The sequence below is a fragment of the Ochlerotatus camptorhynchus genome, unplaced genomic scaffold (genome assembly GCF_037179485.1).
Source record: "Ochlerotatus camptorhynchus isolate MF236.1 unplaced genomic scaffold, CSIRO-AGI_Acam_v1.1 ptg000503l, whole genome shotgun sequence".
In the NCBI taxonomy this organism is placed as follows: Eukaryota; Metazoa; Arthropoda; class Insecta; order Diptera; family Culicidae; genus Ochlerotatus; species Ochlerotatus camptorhynchus.
This window is the reverse complement of record NW_027040988.1, coordinates 1,797,118-1,815,465: the sequence shown is the minus strand read 5'-3', so window position 1 is coordinate 1,815,465 and position 18,348 is coordinate 1,797,118. Positions and strand designations below refer to the sequence as shown.

General features: G+C 41.1%; 1 protein-coding gene across 4 annotated transcripts in view; it reads right to left on the bottom strand.

Annotated features, from left to right (window-relative positions):
• Spred (Sprouty-related protein with EVH-1 domain) overlaps positions 1-18,348 on the bottom strand; it is a 63,877-nt gene that overhangs the window by 2,545 nt on the left and 42,984 nt on the right. For 3 of the 4 annotated variants that reach the window (XM_065235800.1, XM_065235802.1, XM_065235803.1), the window contains exons 6-9: positions 14,330-14,475; positions 13,971-14,161; positions 13,708-13,908; positions 13,472-13,645 (exon numbers count right to left, since the gene is read on the bottom strand). In XM_065235800.1, coding sequence (XP_065091872.1) covers positions 13,519-13,645; positions 13,708-13,908; positions 13,971-14,161; positions 14,330-14,475 — 665 coding nt within the window. In that variant the 3' untranslated portion in view covers positions 13,472-13,518. The remainder of the gene's footprint in view (positions 1-13,471; positions 13,646-13,707; positions 13,909-13,970; positions 14,162-14,329; positions 14,476-18,348) is intronic. The other variant, XM_065235801.1, reaches the window with a different exon arrangement.

Here is an 18,348-nt window from a genome sequence, read left to right as displayed (position 1 = left end):
CAGCTTCCACACCTGCGTAGGATATCGCACCCATTCAACACACATGGGCCGGGACCAACGGCTTTACTTCCCTTATTGTCAACTAAAAGCTCCGTTTTAAAACGAAATAAATTAAATAGGGTCTCCATTGCGTTTAGTTTAGTTTTCTTTATTAACGAGACTTTCAGTTTTTGGCCACGCCTCCATTACGACTAATAAGCAGTCTGCAGGCGATACTGCCACCATACATTTCAAGCTTATATTTGAGCTTAGAATTGGGCAGATAAACAATTATAAGAGACGTAAGGAGAGAAAAAAAGTAAATCTGGCCGCACGGCCTACTAATTCATTTTTTTCTGCAAGGTTTGGCAACCCGCAATTTTGTGTTTACTTCGAGTGACTTTTAATTTGAGTAACTGTCGTCCCCCTATTCAAGGCCATAGAAGCAAAGAAGAATACTAAGGCTGTGTTCCATTTGGTGAATTTTCACTTAAATTTGAGGGATGAAAATTTTTCAAATAAATGCTATTGAACAAGACTTATTTCTGACGGGCCAGGAATCAATTTTAGCAAACACCTCCTTGAAAATCAAAGATCAACAAGCGAGTCAACAATAGAGGGATTTTCAAACATCGTAATTTGTTTCCAAAGTGTCAAATTTAAGTGAAAATTCACCAAATAGAACACAGCTTAAGCAGAGTCAATGTTATAATAACAGTCTCGCCTAGGGAGAAGCCAGAAGTACCAATCGAACTGTCAAGCGGAGTACCAAACAAGCAAAGTAAATAAACATTATTGTTCCCACAGCCAGTGAACTACAAGTATTGCATTCATTACTGCAATATTTTAGTAATTTTAGATGAAACCATTTCTCCGCTTTACTTAATACTTGTGTATTTATAAGTTATAGGTGAAATGGATGTAATGTCGGCCTAAATTCCCTAATTTTAAGCGATGGGCCCAATCTTAGATCCATGGGCCAACATTAGTGCCATTTCCCCTACCAAGCACTTGTTTGAACATTTGTCAGGTTCTATAATTGTTTTTGTCTACCAGAAGCTCCGTTATCGCCATGATACAGTTCGTTTATGGTATTTGTTTATACGCCTTTTTAATGCACCATCAACGTAGAGTGAGCCACGCGATTTCGAGAAGAAACGTCAACCAAACCGTTTGTTTACATCAGAAGAACTATTTTTCACAGCGCAAATTAAAGCATTTTTCATTCAACATCTTGCCAATTTCTATCGGTAATTGTCTTATTGTACGATTTTCCACAGATCTGAACTGATTTGTACCTTAACTATCCACACACACACATCCGGAAGATCATAATCACTAAGGCACTGTTCTAATTTTCCATTTTTCGCAACAAAAATATTCCTGTACACCAGCAGGATCTTTGCAAAAACGTTACAGAATTGAATTTTTCAACTGTAGATTAAGTTTTGGAGCATCTCAGATGAATCAATTTATCAGGAAATGTAAAAAAGTGTTCCGTTTCCTATGTCTCAAGGCAAACATTTTTGCTCACAACACTCTTTTTGACGTTCTTCTATTCATCACCAGAGGTTGAATCGATCGTTTAGTTTCTATTAAAAAGGCCTATTAGGGTGTTATATTATATTTCTGGATAATTTTTTTTTCTTATTTTTTTTTTATTATTATTTTATTTTTTATTTTTTTTTTGTTTTCCTTACGCATATTTTTTTTGTTTATGTCGAAATCTGTTGCGGAGGTACTTAAGACCCCGCAATGGATGAAACAAATGATGGCGGGGGTATTTCGCTAGCAGATATCTCCGATGATGAGTCTGTTGAATCTCCATCATTCGAAAATCTGCTTCTCACTGAAGAGAAAATGGATACCTCAGGGGACTCTACTTCGGACCCCAAAACGAGCACTGGAGCTTACCCAAAGGTGATGTCTAAACAACAGCCTCCTGCACCCCCTGCCCCCCCATCTCCACCATCGCCCCCTCGTCCACCTGTTCCCCCTACTCCAACCGTTCCCTTAAAAATTTCTGCGACCCCCCGCCATAAAGCTTACCCAAGTGGCTCAAAAGGTCCGTGGGTTGTTTTTTTCCGGCCCAAACAAAAACCTTTGAATATTTCTCGGATTTCGAAGGATCTGACAAAACATTTTTCGGCCGTAACCGATATATTTAAGGTGACGCCAAACAAATTGCGCGTTACCGTTGATGACCTGAAACAGGCAAACCGGATTGTTGCCTATGAGCTTTTTACGATGGAATATCGAGTCTACATCCCCAGTTGTGACGTAGAAATTGAAGGAGTGGTCACCGAATCGAGTCTGACTTGTGAGGATTTCCTGCAAGTCGAATCCTTCGGCATTTTCAAAAACCGTGCCCTCCCGAAAGTCAAGATACTGGATTGCATCCAAATGCAATCAGTGTCTCTCATTGGCACGAAAAAAACGTACTCTCTGTCAGACTCGTTCCGTGTGACCTTTTCAGGATCGGTGCTACCTGACTACGTCGTAATTGGGAAGGTTCGACTGCCTGTACGCTTGTTTGTACCGCGGGTAATGAACTGCTCAAAATGCAAGCAACTTGGTCACACCGCTGACTTCTGCTCCAACAAACCGAGCTGCGATCAATGCGGCGAGCTGCATGCAGATGGTCCTTGCCGGGCTACCCCAAAATGTGTTTACTGCAAGGATACTCTGCATGCTTTGGTTGATTGCCCGAAGTACAAACAGCAGGGAGAAAAACTTAAGCGGTCTTTGCAAGCTCGCTCCAAGAGGTCACTTGCAGAACTCTTAAAAAACACCGCTTCATCTTCCCAAACCACCCCAAAAACCAAAAACACATACTCCATTTTGCCAGATGATGATCAGGGCTCTGACTCAGAGGTTGGTGAAGGTAGTCCCTTTGTCTTTAAAGGCAACACGAGAAAGCGATTAAAAAAAACGTCACTCAAAATCCGCGTAAGACCTCTCGTATGGACTCCCAACCTACCTTGACAAATTTAAGAGGTAGCGGAAATGTACCGAAACCCCCACCACCGGGATTTAAATCTTGTAATTTTAACAAGGACTTTCCGCCACTTCCGGGATCATCTAAAACCCCAGATATCCCAGTTTTTCAGCCAGAAAAACAGCTGAATAATCAGCAAGAACATGATGCCATGTTCACGTTTTCTGGAATTGTGGAGAGCATCTTCAATATATTCAACGTCCCTGACTCAACTCGGAACATTATTAATTTAGTGCTTCCATTCGTGAAAACTCTTTTGAAGCAACTAGCTTCTAGGTGGTTCTTCCTTGCATCGATCATATCCTTTGATGGATAATTTTCCGAATGAGGTCGGGGATATGATCTCTGTTCTTCAGTGGAACTGTAGAAGTCTTATACCGCAACTTGACACATTCAAATTTTTAGTTCACAACTCACTTTGTGATGCATTTGCTCTTTGTGAAACATGGCTTTCTTCAGACACCGATCTCCCTTTCCACGATTTTAACATTATTCGCCTTGATCGAGCAGATTCGTATGGAGGGGTGCTTCTCGGATTAATAAGCTCCATTCCTTTCATAGAATCGATCTGCCTTCCGTGACAGGCATTGAAGTTGTCGCATGTCAGGTAAATATTCGAGGTAAAAGCCTCAGTATTGCCTCAGTATATCTTCCTCCAAGAACTGCGATTTCTCGCCAAGGTCACTCAGATATCTGCTCAGCTTTATCTGAGCCTCGGTTGATATTAGGAGATTTTAACTCCCACGGTACAGGCTGGGGGGAACTGTACGATGACAACCGCTCAACCCTGATATACGACCTTTGCGATAACTTCAATATGACAATTCTAAACACTGGGGAAGTAACACGAGTGGCCAAACCTCCAGCAAGAGAAAGTAGATTAGACCTCTCCCTCAGTTCGAGTTCACTATCGTTGGATTGCTCGTGGAAAGTAATTCAAGATCCCTACGGTAGTGACCACTTGCCAATCAAAATTTCTATTACCAATGTTTCATCTTCCACTCGCTCGGTTGACATCGCTTACGACCTCACGAAAAACATCGACTGGCAAAAATTTGCGTCCGCGGTTCTCGGTGGTACTGATTCGGTTGAGATACTCCCTCCGCTGGATGAGTACTCCTTTTTATCGCGACTTATCGTTGACTGCGCTCTTCAAGCACAGACGAAACGCGTTCCGGGTGTTTTCGTTCGCAAACGACCTCTCACTCCGTGGTGGGATAAGGATTGCACCGACGCGAACAGCGAGAAGTCCGCCGCGTTTAAACGCTTCCGCAAACACGGTAAGGTCGAGGATTTCGAGCGGTACACCGACCTCGAGAAAACTTTTAAGGGCTTGATTAAAGCCAAAAAACGCGGTTACTGGCGTCGGTTCGTCGATGGTTTGTCGAGAGAGACTTCCATGAGAACACTCTGGAATGTCGGCAGGAGAATGCGAAACGCGTCATCACCGGTCAACGAAGACAAGGAGTACTCAGACAGTTGGATATTCAGCTTCGCGCAGAAAGTTTGCCCGGATTCGGTGTCGGTTTAAACCAACGTTCGTGATAGTCCGTCGGGTAGTAACGAAATAGATTCTCCGTTTTCGATGGTGGAATTCTCACTTGCTCTCCTCTCATGTAACAACTCAGCTCCAGGAATGGATAGAATCAAGTTCAACTTGCTCAAAAATCTCCCAGACGTCGCGAAGAGACGCTTGTTGAACTTATTCAATCAATTTCTGGAGCACAACATTGTTCCGGATGATTGGAGGCAAGTAAGAGTTATCGCCATTCGAAAACCCGGTAAACCCGCGTCGGATTATAACTCGTACCGTCCCATCGCGATGCTGTCCTGTATACGGAAATTGTTGGAGAAAATGATTCTTTTTCGTCTAGACAAATGGGTCGAGTCGAATGGTTTACTTTCAGATACGCAATTTGGATTTCGGAGAGGCAAAGGAACGAGCGACTGTCTTGCGTTGCTTTCAACTGAAATTCAACTGGCCTATGCGCAAAAACAGCAAATGGGTTCAGTTTTCTTGGACATTAAGGGGGCTTTTGATTCTGTTTGTATCGTTGTCCTTTCGTTTAAACTCCACGATAGTGGGCTTTCACCAATTATGAACAACTATTTGAGCAACTTGTTGTCTGAGAAATATATGAGCTTTTCTCATGGAAACTCGACAACTTCACGAATTAGTTACATGGGTCTCCCCCAGGGCTCATGTTTAAGCCCCCTTCTTTATAATTTTTACGTAAAAGACATTGATGGTTGTCTTGATGAAAATTGCTCGCTAAGGCAGCTTGCAGATGACGGCGATGTGTCCGTTATAGGGCCAAGTGCACCGGACCTGCAAGGACCATTGCAAGATACCTTAGACAATTTGTCTACTTGGACTATGAAGCTGGGTATCGAATTCTCTCCGGAGAAAACTGAGTTGGTTGTTTTTTTTCTAGGAAGCATCATCCTGCACAGTTACAGCTTCAACTAAAGGGTAGAACAATCACTCAAAGTATATCTTTCAAGTATTTAGGTGTCTGGTTCGATTCCAAATGCACATGGGGAAAACATATTGCGTATCTAAAACAAAAATGCCAACAAAGAATCAATTTTCTTCGTACAATTACCGGAACTTGGTGGGGAGCACACCCGGAAGATCTTATCAGGTTGTACCGAACAACCATCCTTTCGGTTTTAGAGTACGGCAGCTTTTGCTTCCAATCCGCAGCAAAACACACATTCTTAAGCTGCAACGGATTCAATACCGTTGCCTTCGTATTGCGCTAGGCTGCATGCACTCGACTCATACGATGAGCCTCGAAGTACTCGCGGGTGTTCTCCCACTGACAGATCGTTTCGCTGAGCTGTCTTTCCGGTTTCTCATCCGTTGTGAAGTATTGAATCCTTTGGTAATAGAACACTTTGAGAAGCTGCTCGACCAAAATCCTCAAACAAGATTCATGAGTTTGTACTATGAGTACATGACGCTGGAGGTTGGTCCTTCTTCATTAATCTCCAATCGTGATTGCTTTCAAGCCTTCTATAGTTCCTCTGTAAATTTTGATCTGACCATGATGCAAGAAATCCATGGAATACCAGATCACCATCGGTCGATGGTTGTTCCCTCAATTTTTGCAATCAAGTACCACCATGTAAGTAACGATAAAAGATTTTTCACAGATGGGTCAACCATAAATGCTTCCACTGGATTTGGTGTATTTAATCAATTTCATAGCGCCTCCTATAAACTGCAGAAACCATGCTCCGTATACGTTGCGGAACTCGCAGCTATATTTTACGCAGTAGAGCGAATTGCCTCACTACCTTCTGACCATTATTTCATTTTTACGGATAGTCTTAGCTCATTGGAGGCTATTCGTTCAATGAGGCCGATGAAGCACTCCTCGTATTTCCTGCCTGAAATACGAACTAAACTGAGTGCTTTATCTAACTGCTCCTATACTATCACCTTAGCTTGGGTCCCATCTCATTGCTCAATTCCGGGTAATGAGAAAGCGGACTCATTGGCTAAGGTGGGCGCTATGGAAGGCGATATTTTTGAGCGACAAATCGCCTTCAACGAATTTTTCTCCATTGCTCGCCAGCAAGTCCTCATCAGTTGGCAACAAAAATGGAATGATGGTGAATTGGGAGGATGGTTACATTCTATTCTCCCACAGGTGTCGAACAAACCATGGTTCAAAGGGTTGGACATGAGCCGCGACTTTATACGCGTTATATCAAGGCTTATGTCCAATCACTGCTCGTTAGACTCGCACTTCTATCGAATTGGGCTCTCAGGCAGCAATTTATGTGCGTGTGGCAGTGGTTATCACGATATCGAGCATGTTGTTTGGTCGTGTACCTTACACCATGTTGCCAGATCTGAGTTATCCACATCCCTCAGGGCCCGAGGAAAACAACCCGCGATACCCGTTAGAGATGTCTTGGCGAGCCGAGACCTTGACTATTTGAATTTAATTTATGTGTTTTTAAAACGGATAGATTTGATGATTTAGAAGTTAGTGTCATCTTGTGTTCTCCCAAGTTGTTAGCTACCCATCGGTGTACCCCCATGTTTGTCTTTTTCATCAGAGTGTCGCCTAGTTCGAGATCAAGAGCACGTTGCTCTCCAAACCTTGTGTTCACAATCCCTACCCTGCCATCCATTTGTTACAATTTGTTACCCCTAACCTCGAGATAGCCGCGAGTAATCGGCCTCCGCTTTACTAACGTTAGTTTTAAGTAATTTTGTTATTTAAACAATGAATATCGGCTCCGCAAAGCTACAGCAAATGAGCCTGGAAAAATAAACGAATTATTAAAAAAAAAACAAAGTTCTTTTGGATTTCATGAAGCTTGACTCCAGGTCGGACAATCCAGTGCTGACGCAGGCATAACTATTGGGGTAATTATCAGCATAACAGGATCCATGTAGCGTCTTCCCAGACTAATTCGACCAAATCTACTTCCCAACTTCAGAAGAACTCCACCTAATAATCACTCGATTCCGTACGTTCCATATCTAGTTCTTGTTGTTCTACATTCGTAATGAATTCTTTTGCGATGTCTTGATTTATTATACGAATCCGTAGAGCTTTGTGGGAACTAAACCACATCATATGAGACGTAAAGTATCTTAAGTTCTGTAAAATGCTTGAACTCCACCTTGATGTTTTACAGAGTTGGGGGCCACCACGTTGTAGTGGTTGACATCCATCACACTAAAGTCACGAGTTCAAATTTCACCACAAATGACCCAAGAGTGTTTAAGTGAGCTCAAAGCTGTTTACAAGAATAGTAAATCTTGAAAGTGTTATATCTGAGTCATTTGACGTTAAGTCTGAATCTTCCTATCAAACGGTAAGTACGAACATGCACGAAGTGAACACTATCACAGAGAACAGACGTCCAACTTCGGTCAGAAATTTGTGTAAAGATAAGTGGGAACGTCGCCGTTTCGTGGCGCCAGCATCTCCTGATTTGCTCTATAAATGTTCCACTTTCAACCAATTTGGCGCTAGTATCGATAAAATTTCTGTTAAAAATTGACACTTGGCGCTATCAACACTTAGTGTCTAGTGTAAATTGTGCAACGCCAGCACCATCAGGTTGTCAAAGCGGGTTTTTAAGTGGGGAAATCGCCGTTAGTGGCGCTTAAGTCGAATAGGAATTTTTACACTAGGTTGGTTACACTAAGTGGCTTGAGATTTTTATTATGTGATATGGAACAGATGCTAAGAGAGTAATTAGTAAATTATTTACTGATTTTTCCAGATTTTGGCTACCTGCTGGTCCTTCTTTTAATGCAGTAGCTTTTATCACAGAGAACAGACGTCCAACTTTCGTCAGACTCTTACGTAAAGCTAGCATCACCTGATTTCCTCTATAAATTTTCCACTTTCAACCAATTTGGCGCTATATGACCCATTTCAAGAATGCCTCATATACATATACGTGTATGAAGTACACTCTGAGGTTTGTATATGAAGCCCCGCATGAACACATCGATATATCTATTGGATACATGTAATGCATTCACACTTCCAGAATAAAAAAAAAACTTTTTTTTTTTAATTCTGGCGCGTATTTAGTATAAGCAATGTTTGTATGAATTTGAGCAATAATTTAAAACGATCTCACCAACTTTCGCTGTTTCTTCACTCTTCTGTCCAATTGTCGTGTCTATTTGTGAGCTCGTTGTCCTTCTCTGCATCACTGCTAGTTCCTGAAAGTCTTCCATGTCATTTCTGATGTGATCCTCGATATATTGACGTCCACATTTTTAGTATGATGATCTTGAGTTCCTAGTTGTTCCTTATACTTTTACTTTGTCGACTCCATGGTACCAACAATCAATACGAAACTAACTATTTTAAATTGGCTCACTACTTGACTAGCCTATTGGTCCCAAGCAAACGATTAACGTATCCCATTCTAGTCAAAATTCTAGTACTACGCAATGTTTGTTTTGATTCGCTATGAAAGTTTGACAGATAAAATGAGGGGTTATTGGTTTTTCCTATGTTTCGAGGGGTGCATCGATTAGCTTGGGACCGAAGAGAGTACCAGAGCTGAGCCAAAAAGTTGGGCACGTTATTTCGGGACCTTCTAGTCTTAGAGTTACCTCTATGATGGTACCGAAAAAGATATTGATATATACATTATTAGCAATGCTGTGATATAACCACTAAGGAATGGCCGTTCATAATGGTTCAACGGATGTGAAATAAGGGAACATTTAAATTTAACACGATTTAAAGCATTTCAATGGAACATTACATTTGTTCACTGACAATTAACACATTTTTCAATATTTTATCTTAACTTATTTCTGAAAAAATTTACTTGTGTTTTATACCATTTGTATCAATGTTCCGTCATATCGTATCTTCAAGTGATCTTCGCAAGCGCTACATTTCGTTTAGGCTCTTTGCAACTACATGTGATGAAATATGAAACGCACCTTTTAAAGTGAATTGCACATAACAATGTTCATCACTTACTCACACATGGGATCTGCCAACCTGGCAGAACGCGCCCTAACCCTCACTGAACCAAAGGGTAGGGATTAAGACTCTTGTGGACCTTTTACACCCAAAGAGACAATTCAAAAATTGTTTGGATAAACCTACAGTAAGCAATAAAATATGGTCGCAGAATGCAGTACGCCTCCGGAAGATCAAATTTCCAAGTTTTAGGAGATAAAATCTATTACAAACATCCCAATCAAACAGAAATTGAAAAATGTATTGAGGTAATCTTTGTAAGACGTTTTTCTAATAATGTGTTTTTGATTTCCATCGGCAGATCGCACATAAAAGCACACAGAAATCAACCGAAGATGGTGAGGACCACACCAATCGGGCCAGATTTAAAGTGGCAATGCCTATTTGAGCAGAGATCGGTCCGGCAGAGGGCTCAGATGACGATGAAAACTTTCTGTGTTTCCCAGACGTGGCTTTCAATCCTCGTAGTAGGAAACGCAGAAGGTCCTGTGAAGAAGAGGAATCCTTAAGTTTCTTCAGCATGGCGGAGCGCCCTGAGTCTCGCAAAGCAAGAAACCGCAAGCAAGTTAACCCATCCTGCCGAAGCACCATCATCACGCGGTCGCATACACCGCGCTACACCGCGCTCAGAAGCCAACGAAGTGTGAACATGTATAGAAGAATGAACAGTCGTAGCTTTGAATTATTGAACAATAATATTGATAAATGATAATAATTAGAACGAAATATATTGAGATTATTAGGGAAATAGTACTCAATATACAAACGAATTAGTATTAGGTCTGATTTGAAGTTTATAATTTTAAGGAGAAGAGACATAGGCGTAGCCAGAGGGAGGCAACTGCCCCCCTAAACTCAGCAACACATAGGCTTTCGGTGAAATGGCATTTGGCCAAATTTTCCATAGAATTTTTTTTTTGTTTCATCCCTCCCTAACTCGAAACCTGGCTACGCCCTTGAGAAGAGACCATATGTCATATGAGTTGATGAATTTAGTAAGTAAATAGCCAAAACGGTCAGCATTTGTTTTGACAGATAGCTTTATTTTAAAGAAGTTCTAGATGGTAATTGTTGTCCTGAAGCGGAAGAATTGTTATAGGAGAAATAGATGTAATGTTGGCCTAAATGCCCCTAATTTGGGCCCATACATAAATTTACAATAGCGACCAAAAATATCCATTAGTACCGTCCCAATGACGCTATCATCTAGATAAAATTGATAAATATGTAGCCGATTTTTAGCGATGGACCCAATCTTAGGTCCATAGGCCAACATTAGAGCCATTTCCTCTATCTGTGTCACTGCAGCATACATGAAGTAGCAATTTCAGGTGAAATTGGGCACTGATTTCCGAGATTTGAGCAATTGAAAATTCGAAGTGGAAGTACATGTATAGCCTTTGTAGCGGCCATTTTTGGACTCTACAAGGAATCACCTTAAAGCTGAGTGGTCAGTCTTCAGATAAACTGTAAACAAGGTGTTTATTTCCTGTTAAAACGGAAACATATTAGAAAGTTAACATAACATAAACATATTTAAAAGAAGCAAAAACAAATCTCATAAAACTTTCAATTCATGGTTCCTCGTGGTGAATGATACTGCCCATAAAAGTATAATTGTTCCATCTTTGCTTGAGTTCCTATTCATATGGGACAGTTATGCTTTTATGGGCAGTATAGATCTTGGAATTACTGTGCAAGGATTATATTGGCGGCGCAATGTTCTTGGACGAAATGACCGGCGGTGAAACGTCTTTCGGCGAAATGACCCATTCGGCAAAATGTTTGGCGGCATAATGTCCTTCAGCGAAATGACCCGCTCCCTTCTGAACTGCACGGAAAACAATATTGTGAATAAAAAAGCCTTTAGTTTGGAGAATATCTTTGATTGACGAAGAATGAATGAGATTTTGGCGAAGGAGAGGCTTTGCAAATAAATATCGCGTGAATTTGTTTAATGACAATGCCAAATCTCAGCTATGACTCCACCACACATAAACTTATCTGCCGGTGGAAGCATAAATGTCCCATGTAAAATTTTAAATTTTTTGAGGTTATGATGCTTAACGTTATAAATCAATACATATTTTTAAAATATTATATTAAAACATGCTGTTTATTCTAGAAAAAAAAAATGTGAAATCGTTTTGTCCCATTGCAAAAATGGACGCATATCTGTCCCACTGCTCCAATTTTTAATATGTATAAGAAATTATTCAAAAGTTATAGTCTGTTATCCAAATAAAACATCGTAAAATATTACAAGATCCAAACGATTACCCAAATGGTAAAATTAATCTTTAAATTATTTGGATGATACCTCGATAACGTCGTAGGCACATTGACACTTTTTTTTTTGGAAAATTTAAGCTATCATTCTCAGTTCTGTTGCTATTTACAAACAAATAAATTATATAATGTACTAATCAACTTGCAACGCCTTGCCCTATTTGTACCTTTTCGTGACACATATTATGATAATTTGGTATTGAAAAACTATAGAGTAAAATGAGATTTTTTTTAATAAAAGATATGCATACAACGGTTAACGTTAAAAAACTATCATTCCGATGCATGTTGCTTGGTCGGAAGACCAACTAAAAATGATGTTTCGTCTTCTCCAATAACAGGTACGATAACTGCCAACAGAGAGGCCTTCCTATCTACTTCAATTCAACGAGGAGACCTTTACCAGAGTACGTTAGCTTCAGTAGATGACGTATCGTTGGCGATCAGCTGGAGTTGTTTCTCAGCAGCAACTGAGAAGTTGTTCACAGTGGGACAGATAGGTGTACATTTTTCAACTCGTCAGAGAAATTCACAGCATAAGTTTCACAGAAAATTTTGTAATGGAATAATTTCATTTTATGCAAAATATATTCAAACACGAAATTTAATATCAAAGATGTATTAAGGGGGATTTCCGGTTCAATATTTTCAAAAAATCGATACATGAAATCAAAGCTAAACATGTCTAGAATATGTGGGTAAAAGGATATTTCGATCCGGCAAATATTTACGTCGCTACAGGCCTTTGAGTGCACCGACCTCCCGAGCGGTATGGGTCGCGCAGGTATAAGAAAAAATGTTTCGCAAACTTTAAACGCGTTTTTCTCGAAACTACATTTTTCAAAACTGCGAGCACTCTAGCTTTTGAACGGTTCAACCAATTGACTTCGTTCTTTGCTTCCTTTATTGAAAACACTTTTCTTCATGGAATGAACTATAGACTCAAGGAGAAATGTGCAATTTTCGATTTTTCACAGCCTGTCAAAGTCAAAAAATCGACCGAAAAAAACGATTTTTTTTCAAATGCCCGCCATTTTGTCAAATTTTGAGATTTTTCTTTTCAAAGATTCTAGTTCATTCCATTCTCTGAACTATACTCTTCAAGAAACTGAGCCGATTTTCTTTCTAGGTGACAATTTGCGACCTCTAGGCTGCTCGCAGTTTTGGGAAGTACCCGCCGGGCAGCCCGCATATTGGACGCCATTTTGGATTTTTGGACTTGAAAAAAATCCCAGTTGTAGAGCAATAATGAATAAAGATTTGACAAAAAACTCAGGTCTCTAACTCTTAGCAGTTCCCTGGAGAAAAAAATCCAAAGTTTAGGTCAATTGAACCGGAAATCCCCCTTAAACCTCGGTGGCTTCAAAACGCCATGTGTTATAAACATGACCACAGCTGTGAAATATCTTGGTATAAAGTTTGTGTTCATTCATATTTTGCCTAAAACATACCATAATCATCAAAAATAACATATAAACATCTGCAAATAAATTCAAACAAAAAGAAAGGGAACGAAATAGCCTTTATTAAAAACCATTCTATAATACAAATGTTGTTCCACATCAAGTGTCTACTATATACTAACGAAATGATTCATAGCTGCCCCGCGATTGTGTCCTCAAATCAGAAGAGAATAACAGAAACAATACGCCTTTCGAAAAGCAACTTCAGTTAGGATAGAGTCCAATATCACTGTAAAACACACGTGTTCACTTACCAGTCAAGCCGATTAATACTTGTCAGGTTGATGATTTTGATCGGATGTCAAATTTGTGGTTTATGTTTCCCACCGCACAGCCGACACGATACGCACATCCAGTGGCACGCCCGCATCGGTGGATAGCACCAAAGACAGGGCACCAGCAGCGACAGCAAAGCCAAACCGATCCACCTAAAATGTATGATTGTGGCGTTGTAAAAGTTGCAATTGACATGAAAATCAAGATAGCCTACCGCTTTGTGCAGCCAGCTTCCACCGAACAGGAGCAAGGATGAGAAGCCGTTTCACCTTCGGAGTCTTTCATACAGTGGTACAGCATACACTGAGCGCACAACATTCCGGACATGTTCTCGATGGTGGTCCTGAAGCAGTCTGGCGCATAATCGCACGAGCCTTTGTAGTTGCGATCGTCATTGTAGAATTCTTGGCAATACCTGTTGGGTAAAGATGGTGAACATACATCTACACGATTTCAAGGTCTGTTTATAGAAGTTACCTGCAGCGCAATCGAGTCTTGATGAGCGTGGCCTCCTTCATGGGTGGCGTGTCGAGAGCGTTCCGCTTTTTCAGACTAGAGGTCGAGTCTCGCCGTCCGCCGATTATCGAACCAGGTTCCTCGACGACCGGGTAGTTGTAATCGGGCACCTTCAAGTTATAAAAGTTATATTTAAACTTGATGTCACCCGGCTGCAGCGTGTTTTAGCAATTAGTTACGGGGCACGGATCGTGTTATATGAATGGAGATGCGGTAGGATTTTTTTTGGTCGGTTGATAGGTTAGCATGCCAGATGGGAGGAAAAAAATCATTGGGTTATACGGGATTAGCACTATTATTTTATGTTAGGAGCTACTTACGTCAGTAATCTGAACGTACGAATAGTTGTCACCAGGTACTATTGGAGTAACTTTATCATCACCAGGCCTTATCAGAGGTGATGGTTTATCGCTCGATATGTATTGAATACTGGATTGCTGCTGCTGTGATTGTTTATCGACGCTTTCTGAAATGTAAGATAGGATAATATTTAGTAAGAATTTTTATTCTATTGATCTATATAAAGGGTGCACATTTAAATTAAAGTACATATAGTTAAAGTTTCTCTTAATTTACTAGGTAAAAACGGGACGGTGCCCACGTAGTAGTTTTAACATCCACAGTCACGAGTTCAAATCTCGTCTCCGGACAAGTCACGAATGACACAAGGCTGTTAAAGTGACTATAATAATAGTAACAATAAAACCTGAATTTATTCACCTATGGTGAGATTTAATCCTTCTTACTTATCTAAATTCCGACAAAAAATTGCTCAAGTTCGCATTTAGGTAAGAGACGTAAGATAATTTCTGACTGATATGTGGGAATGTGTTCAAATTTTCATGCAATACTTTTTGAATCATGGAGGAGTTTTTGGATTCGGAGCACTTGAAACATAGCCGGTGCAAATGACAGACATGAAAAATCATTTGCATTCATTTTGTGCATTCATTTACATTCATTTGCCTCTAACTTTCAACAGTATTCCGCAAAATGATGTAAAGAGCTTTTGTAGGTTTTATTATTAGCTACAACTTTTGTAAACAAGTCAAATCCATATCTGTTATGCATGACGAAGCAGAGCGAACAGAAGCCACTACTGTTTTGCAGTGAATGTATTTAACATTCACTGAAAAACAGTAACAAGTTCTGCCCGCTTTAGTTCGTGATGCATAAGAGATACAGATTTGAGTTATGAGCAAAACTTGTAGTTGATAACAAAACCTACAAAAGCTCTATACATCACATTACATATCGGAATTCTGTTGATGAAAAAAGTTAGAGGCAAATGAATGTAAATGAATGTATGAAATGAATGCCAATGATTTTCCATGCCTGGCAAATGATCATGTATTTGAATTTTGATGTGATTTTAGTTTGCTAAATTGTAGACCAAGTACTTGTGTGGAGGGCTGGCATGCTCATTTTGTTACACACTTTTCAGTCAGTTGATTAAACTCGATTTAATTGATAAAGTAGGAATAGAGTTCACACGCATAGGGTAGTTAAATCACAACATTTGAATTCACACCAAGATGTTTTTTCATTGAAAGTACAAATTAAGTAGCGATTATTTCTCTTTTCTTTTTTGTGACGCAAAAATGAGAACAGCTTTTCGCCTAAATACCAATGTACTGTGTTTTACGTATCTGTAGGAACCGCAAACGCTTTTCTATCAGTTGCTAAAAGAAATTATGAAATTTGACCACATCAGAAAATGGAAACTACTCGGAACATGTCCGGGTAGGGTAATGTTGTTCTGGGCACTTAATATACTTCGATTGAATTCTCATGTGATTTGAGGTGTCGCATGATGATTTGAGGTATGTTGATGAATTAGTAACTTTATGTACAAATATCAAATCGATTTGCAGTCTTGGATAAAGTTGTTTTGTATTCTTAATCTAAATCCAAGATTTGGGGAAATTTTAGCAAAATTTTGATTTTTGGTAAGCAAATGAATAGGATCGTTCCGATTCCCATACATTTTTTCCATACAAAATTTAAATTTTCCCGGATACGAGATTATAACCAAATTTGTTCCAATTTTGCACAGTTGTTGGACCTCAATACGCATTGAAAGAGCAGTGGGCACCCTACTGATCACTTCTCCGGGAGTATCCGAAACATGTCTGGATGTGTCCAATGTGGTCCTGGGCACTTGATAAAACCACAATTGAATTTATTTTTGGATTCTAATGTGGTTTGAGGTGTCGCATGATGGGTTTTGGTCCGATTCAGTAACTGGCCACTGGTATCCGGAACATGTCCAGATGTGACCAATGTGGTCCAGAGCATTGATGTAACTACCATTGAACTAGGTTTTGAACCGCAAGTGATTTGAGGTGTCGCATGATACGTTTCGGCCCAAGTCAGAAACTAGACACTTCCTCGGGGGTACTCAGAACATGTCCGGGTGTGGCCAACAGGGTCCTGAACACTCAATGTGACCATCGTTGATCTAGTTTTCGAATTCTCATGTGTTTTGATGTGTCGCATGTTGGCACGTTTCAGGTCACATCTACTCTTAAGGCCCATATTCAGCGGAAAATGTTCCGGCACATCTCTGGAATCAGTCAACCGATTCCAAAAATATAACGCCTCTCACACTTCGTAACACACACACAGCAGGCGAGGAACTGCAAAGGCCCTGACAGATCTGATCTGTGCAGGAAATGCGGTGATAAGATTTACATTGCAGAAGACTGCATGATGCAACCGAGGTACATGCTCTGCAAAAAGAAGGACGGAAACGACCATATGACGGGAGGCTTCAAATGGCCAACATACAAAAAGGCGACGGCAGGCCAACGGTAATGGAGGTAACCCAAATAAAATCATTGGGACACTGCACAGCAACTGCTGTGGCAGTCGATAACGAAAACAAAGTGCGACGTTGCAATCATTGCGAAACCCCAACGAGTTCCTCCCGATGACGGTAACTGGGTTGCGGATAGAGCTAGTATGGCGGCAATACAAGTTATGGGCAGATACCCCATTCGAGAAGTTGTTGCGAGTTCATATGAAGTTTTCGTGATCGCCAAAATTAACGCAATCGCCATATGCAGTTGCTACGCACCCCCTAGGTGGACGATAGAGCAGTTTCATCAGATGCTGGATGGGCTTACCGAAGAGCTGATCGGACGAAGACCGATAGCCATCGGTGGAGACTTCAATGCTTCAATGGCAGTAGAGTGGGCATGCAGATGTACCAACGCAAAAGGGTACAGCCTACTGGAAGCCAGCTGGAAGTTAGGCTGTCCAACGAAGGTACCATCAGCATTTCACAGAGACGGCAGTGAATAATCAACGTCACTTTCTGCAGTTCGTCGCTGGTAGCAAACATGAACTGGAGAGTGTACGAGGGGTACACCCATAGCGACCATCAGGCGATCCAGTATAGCATCGGCCAACGGAATTCTGTAGCAAAACGGATAACTTGCGAGCGGAGGTGGAAGACGACGCTAAATCAGTCCGAGTGAACAGCAGCCCCGCGGATCTGAACGCGGATGAGTTAACAGAAACGTTAGTGAGGGCATGTGACACAACCATACCGAGGAAACTGGAACCAAAGAACAGACGGCGCCCGGCTTACTGGTGGAACGAGGCACTCAGCACCCTCCGTTCTAGCTGTCTCAGTGCCAGAAGACGCGTTCAGAGAGCAAGATCTAAAGCAGACAGGTAGAAGCGTAGGATGGTGTTCCGAGCGGCCAGGGCCGCACTAATCCGGGAGATAAAGCTGAGAAAAGCAAACTGTTTTAAGGGAATGATGGCGCAGAGCAGAGGTCCAACGACACCCGTTGAAATGTGTCCAAACAAGTTGAAGGGACTCTTCTCAGGGGCTCGTGTATGAACAATATGGATAGTTGCTAAAGGATTGCGATTATAATAAACAGTCGGTGTATCCCTCAACCAATTTTCAGCTCGACAGCTCAGCCCAACTAACGAAAGTCTTTTACTAAGTGGGCTACAGGTTTAGCCCAACGAGCGAAAGTTGACTGTAGTACGTACCGGTTCATGCCCATGCGGATGCGAGTCGTAAGTGCGTACAGAACCATCTCGTCGGAAGCAGTATGCGTCATCGCCGGAATGATCCCTATCGGCATTGGGAAAGCGAGTGCTACGAGCAGAAGGAAATCAGAGGAGTACGGAAAATAATGAGAGTGGAGTCGATGGCAGCAGAAGTGGGAAACGGCAGAAAACGGTAGATGGATTCATAGGCTGTTCTCTCAACCTGAGTCACCAGAAACCATGGTGAGGTAAAATTCCACCTAACGCAATTCCTATCTGGTCATGGTTGATTCACGCAGTACCTTCATTGGTTCGGACACGCAACCTC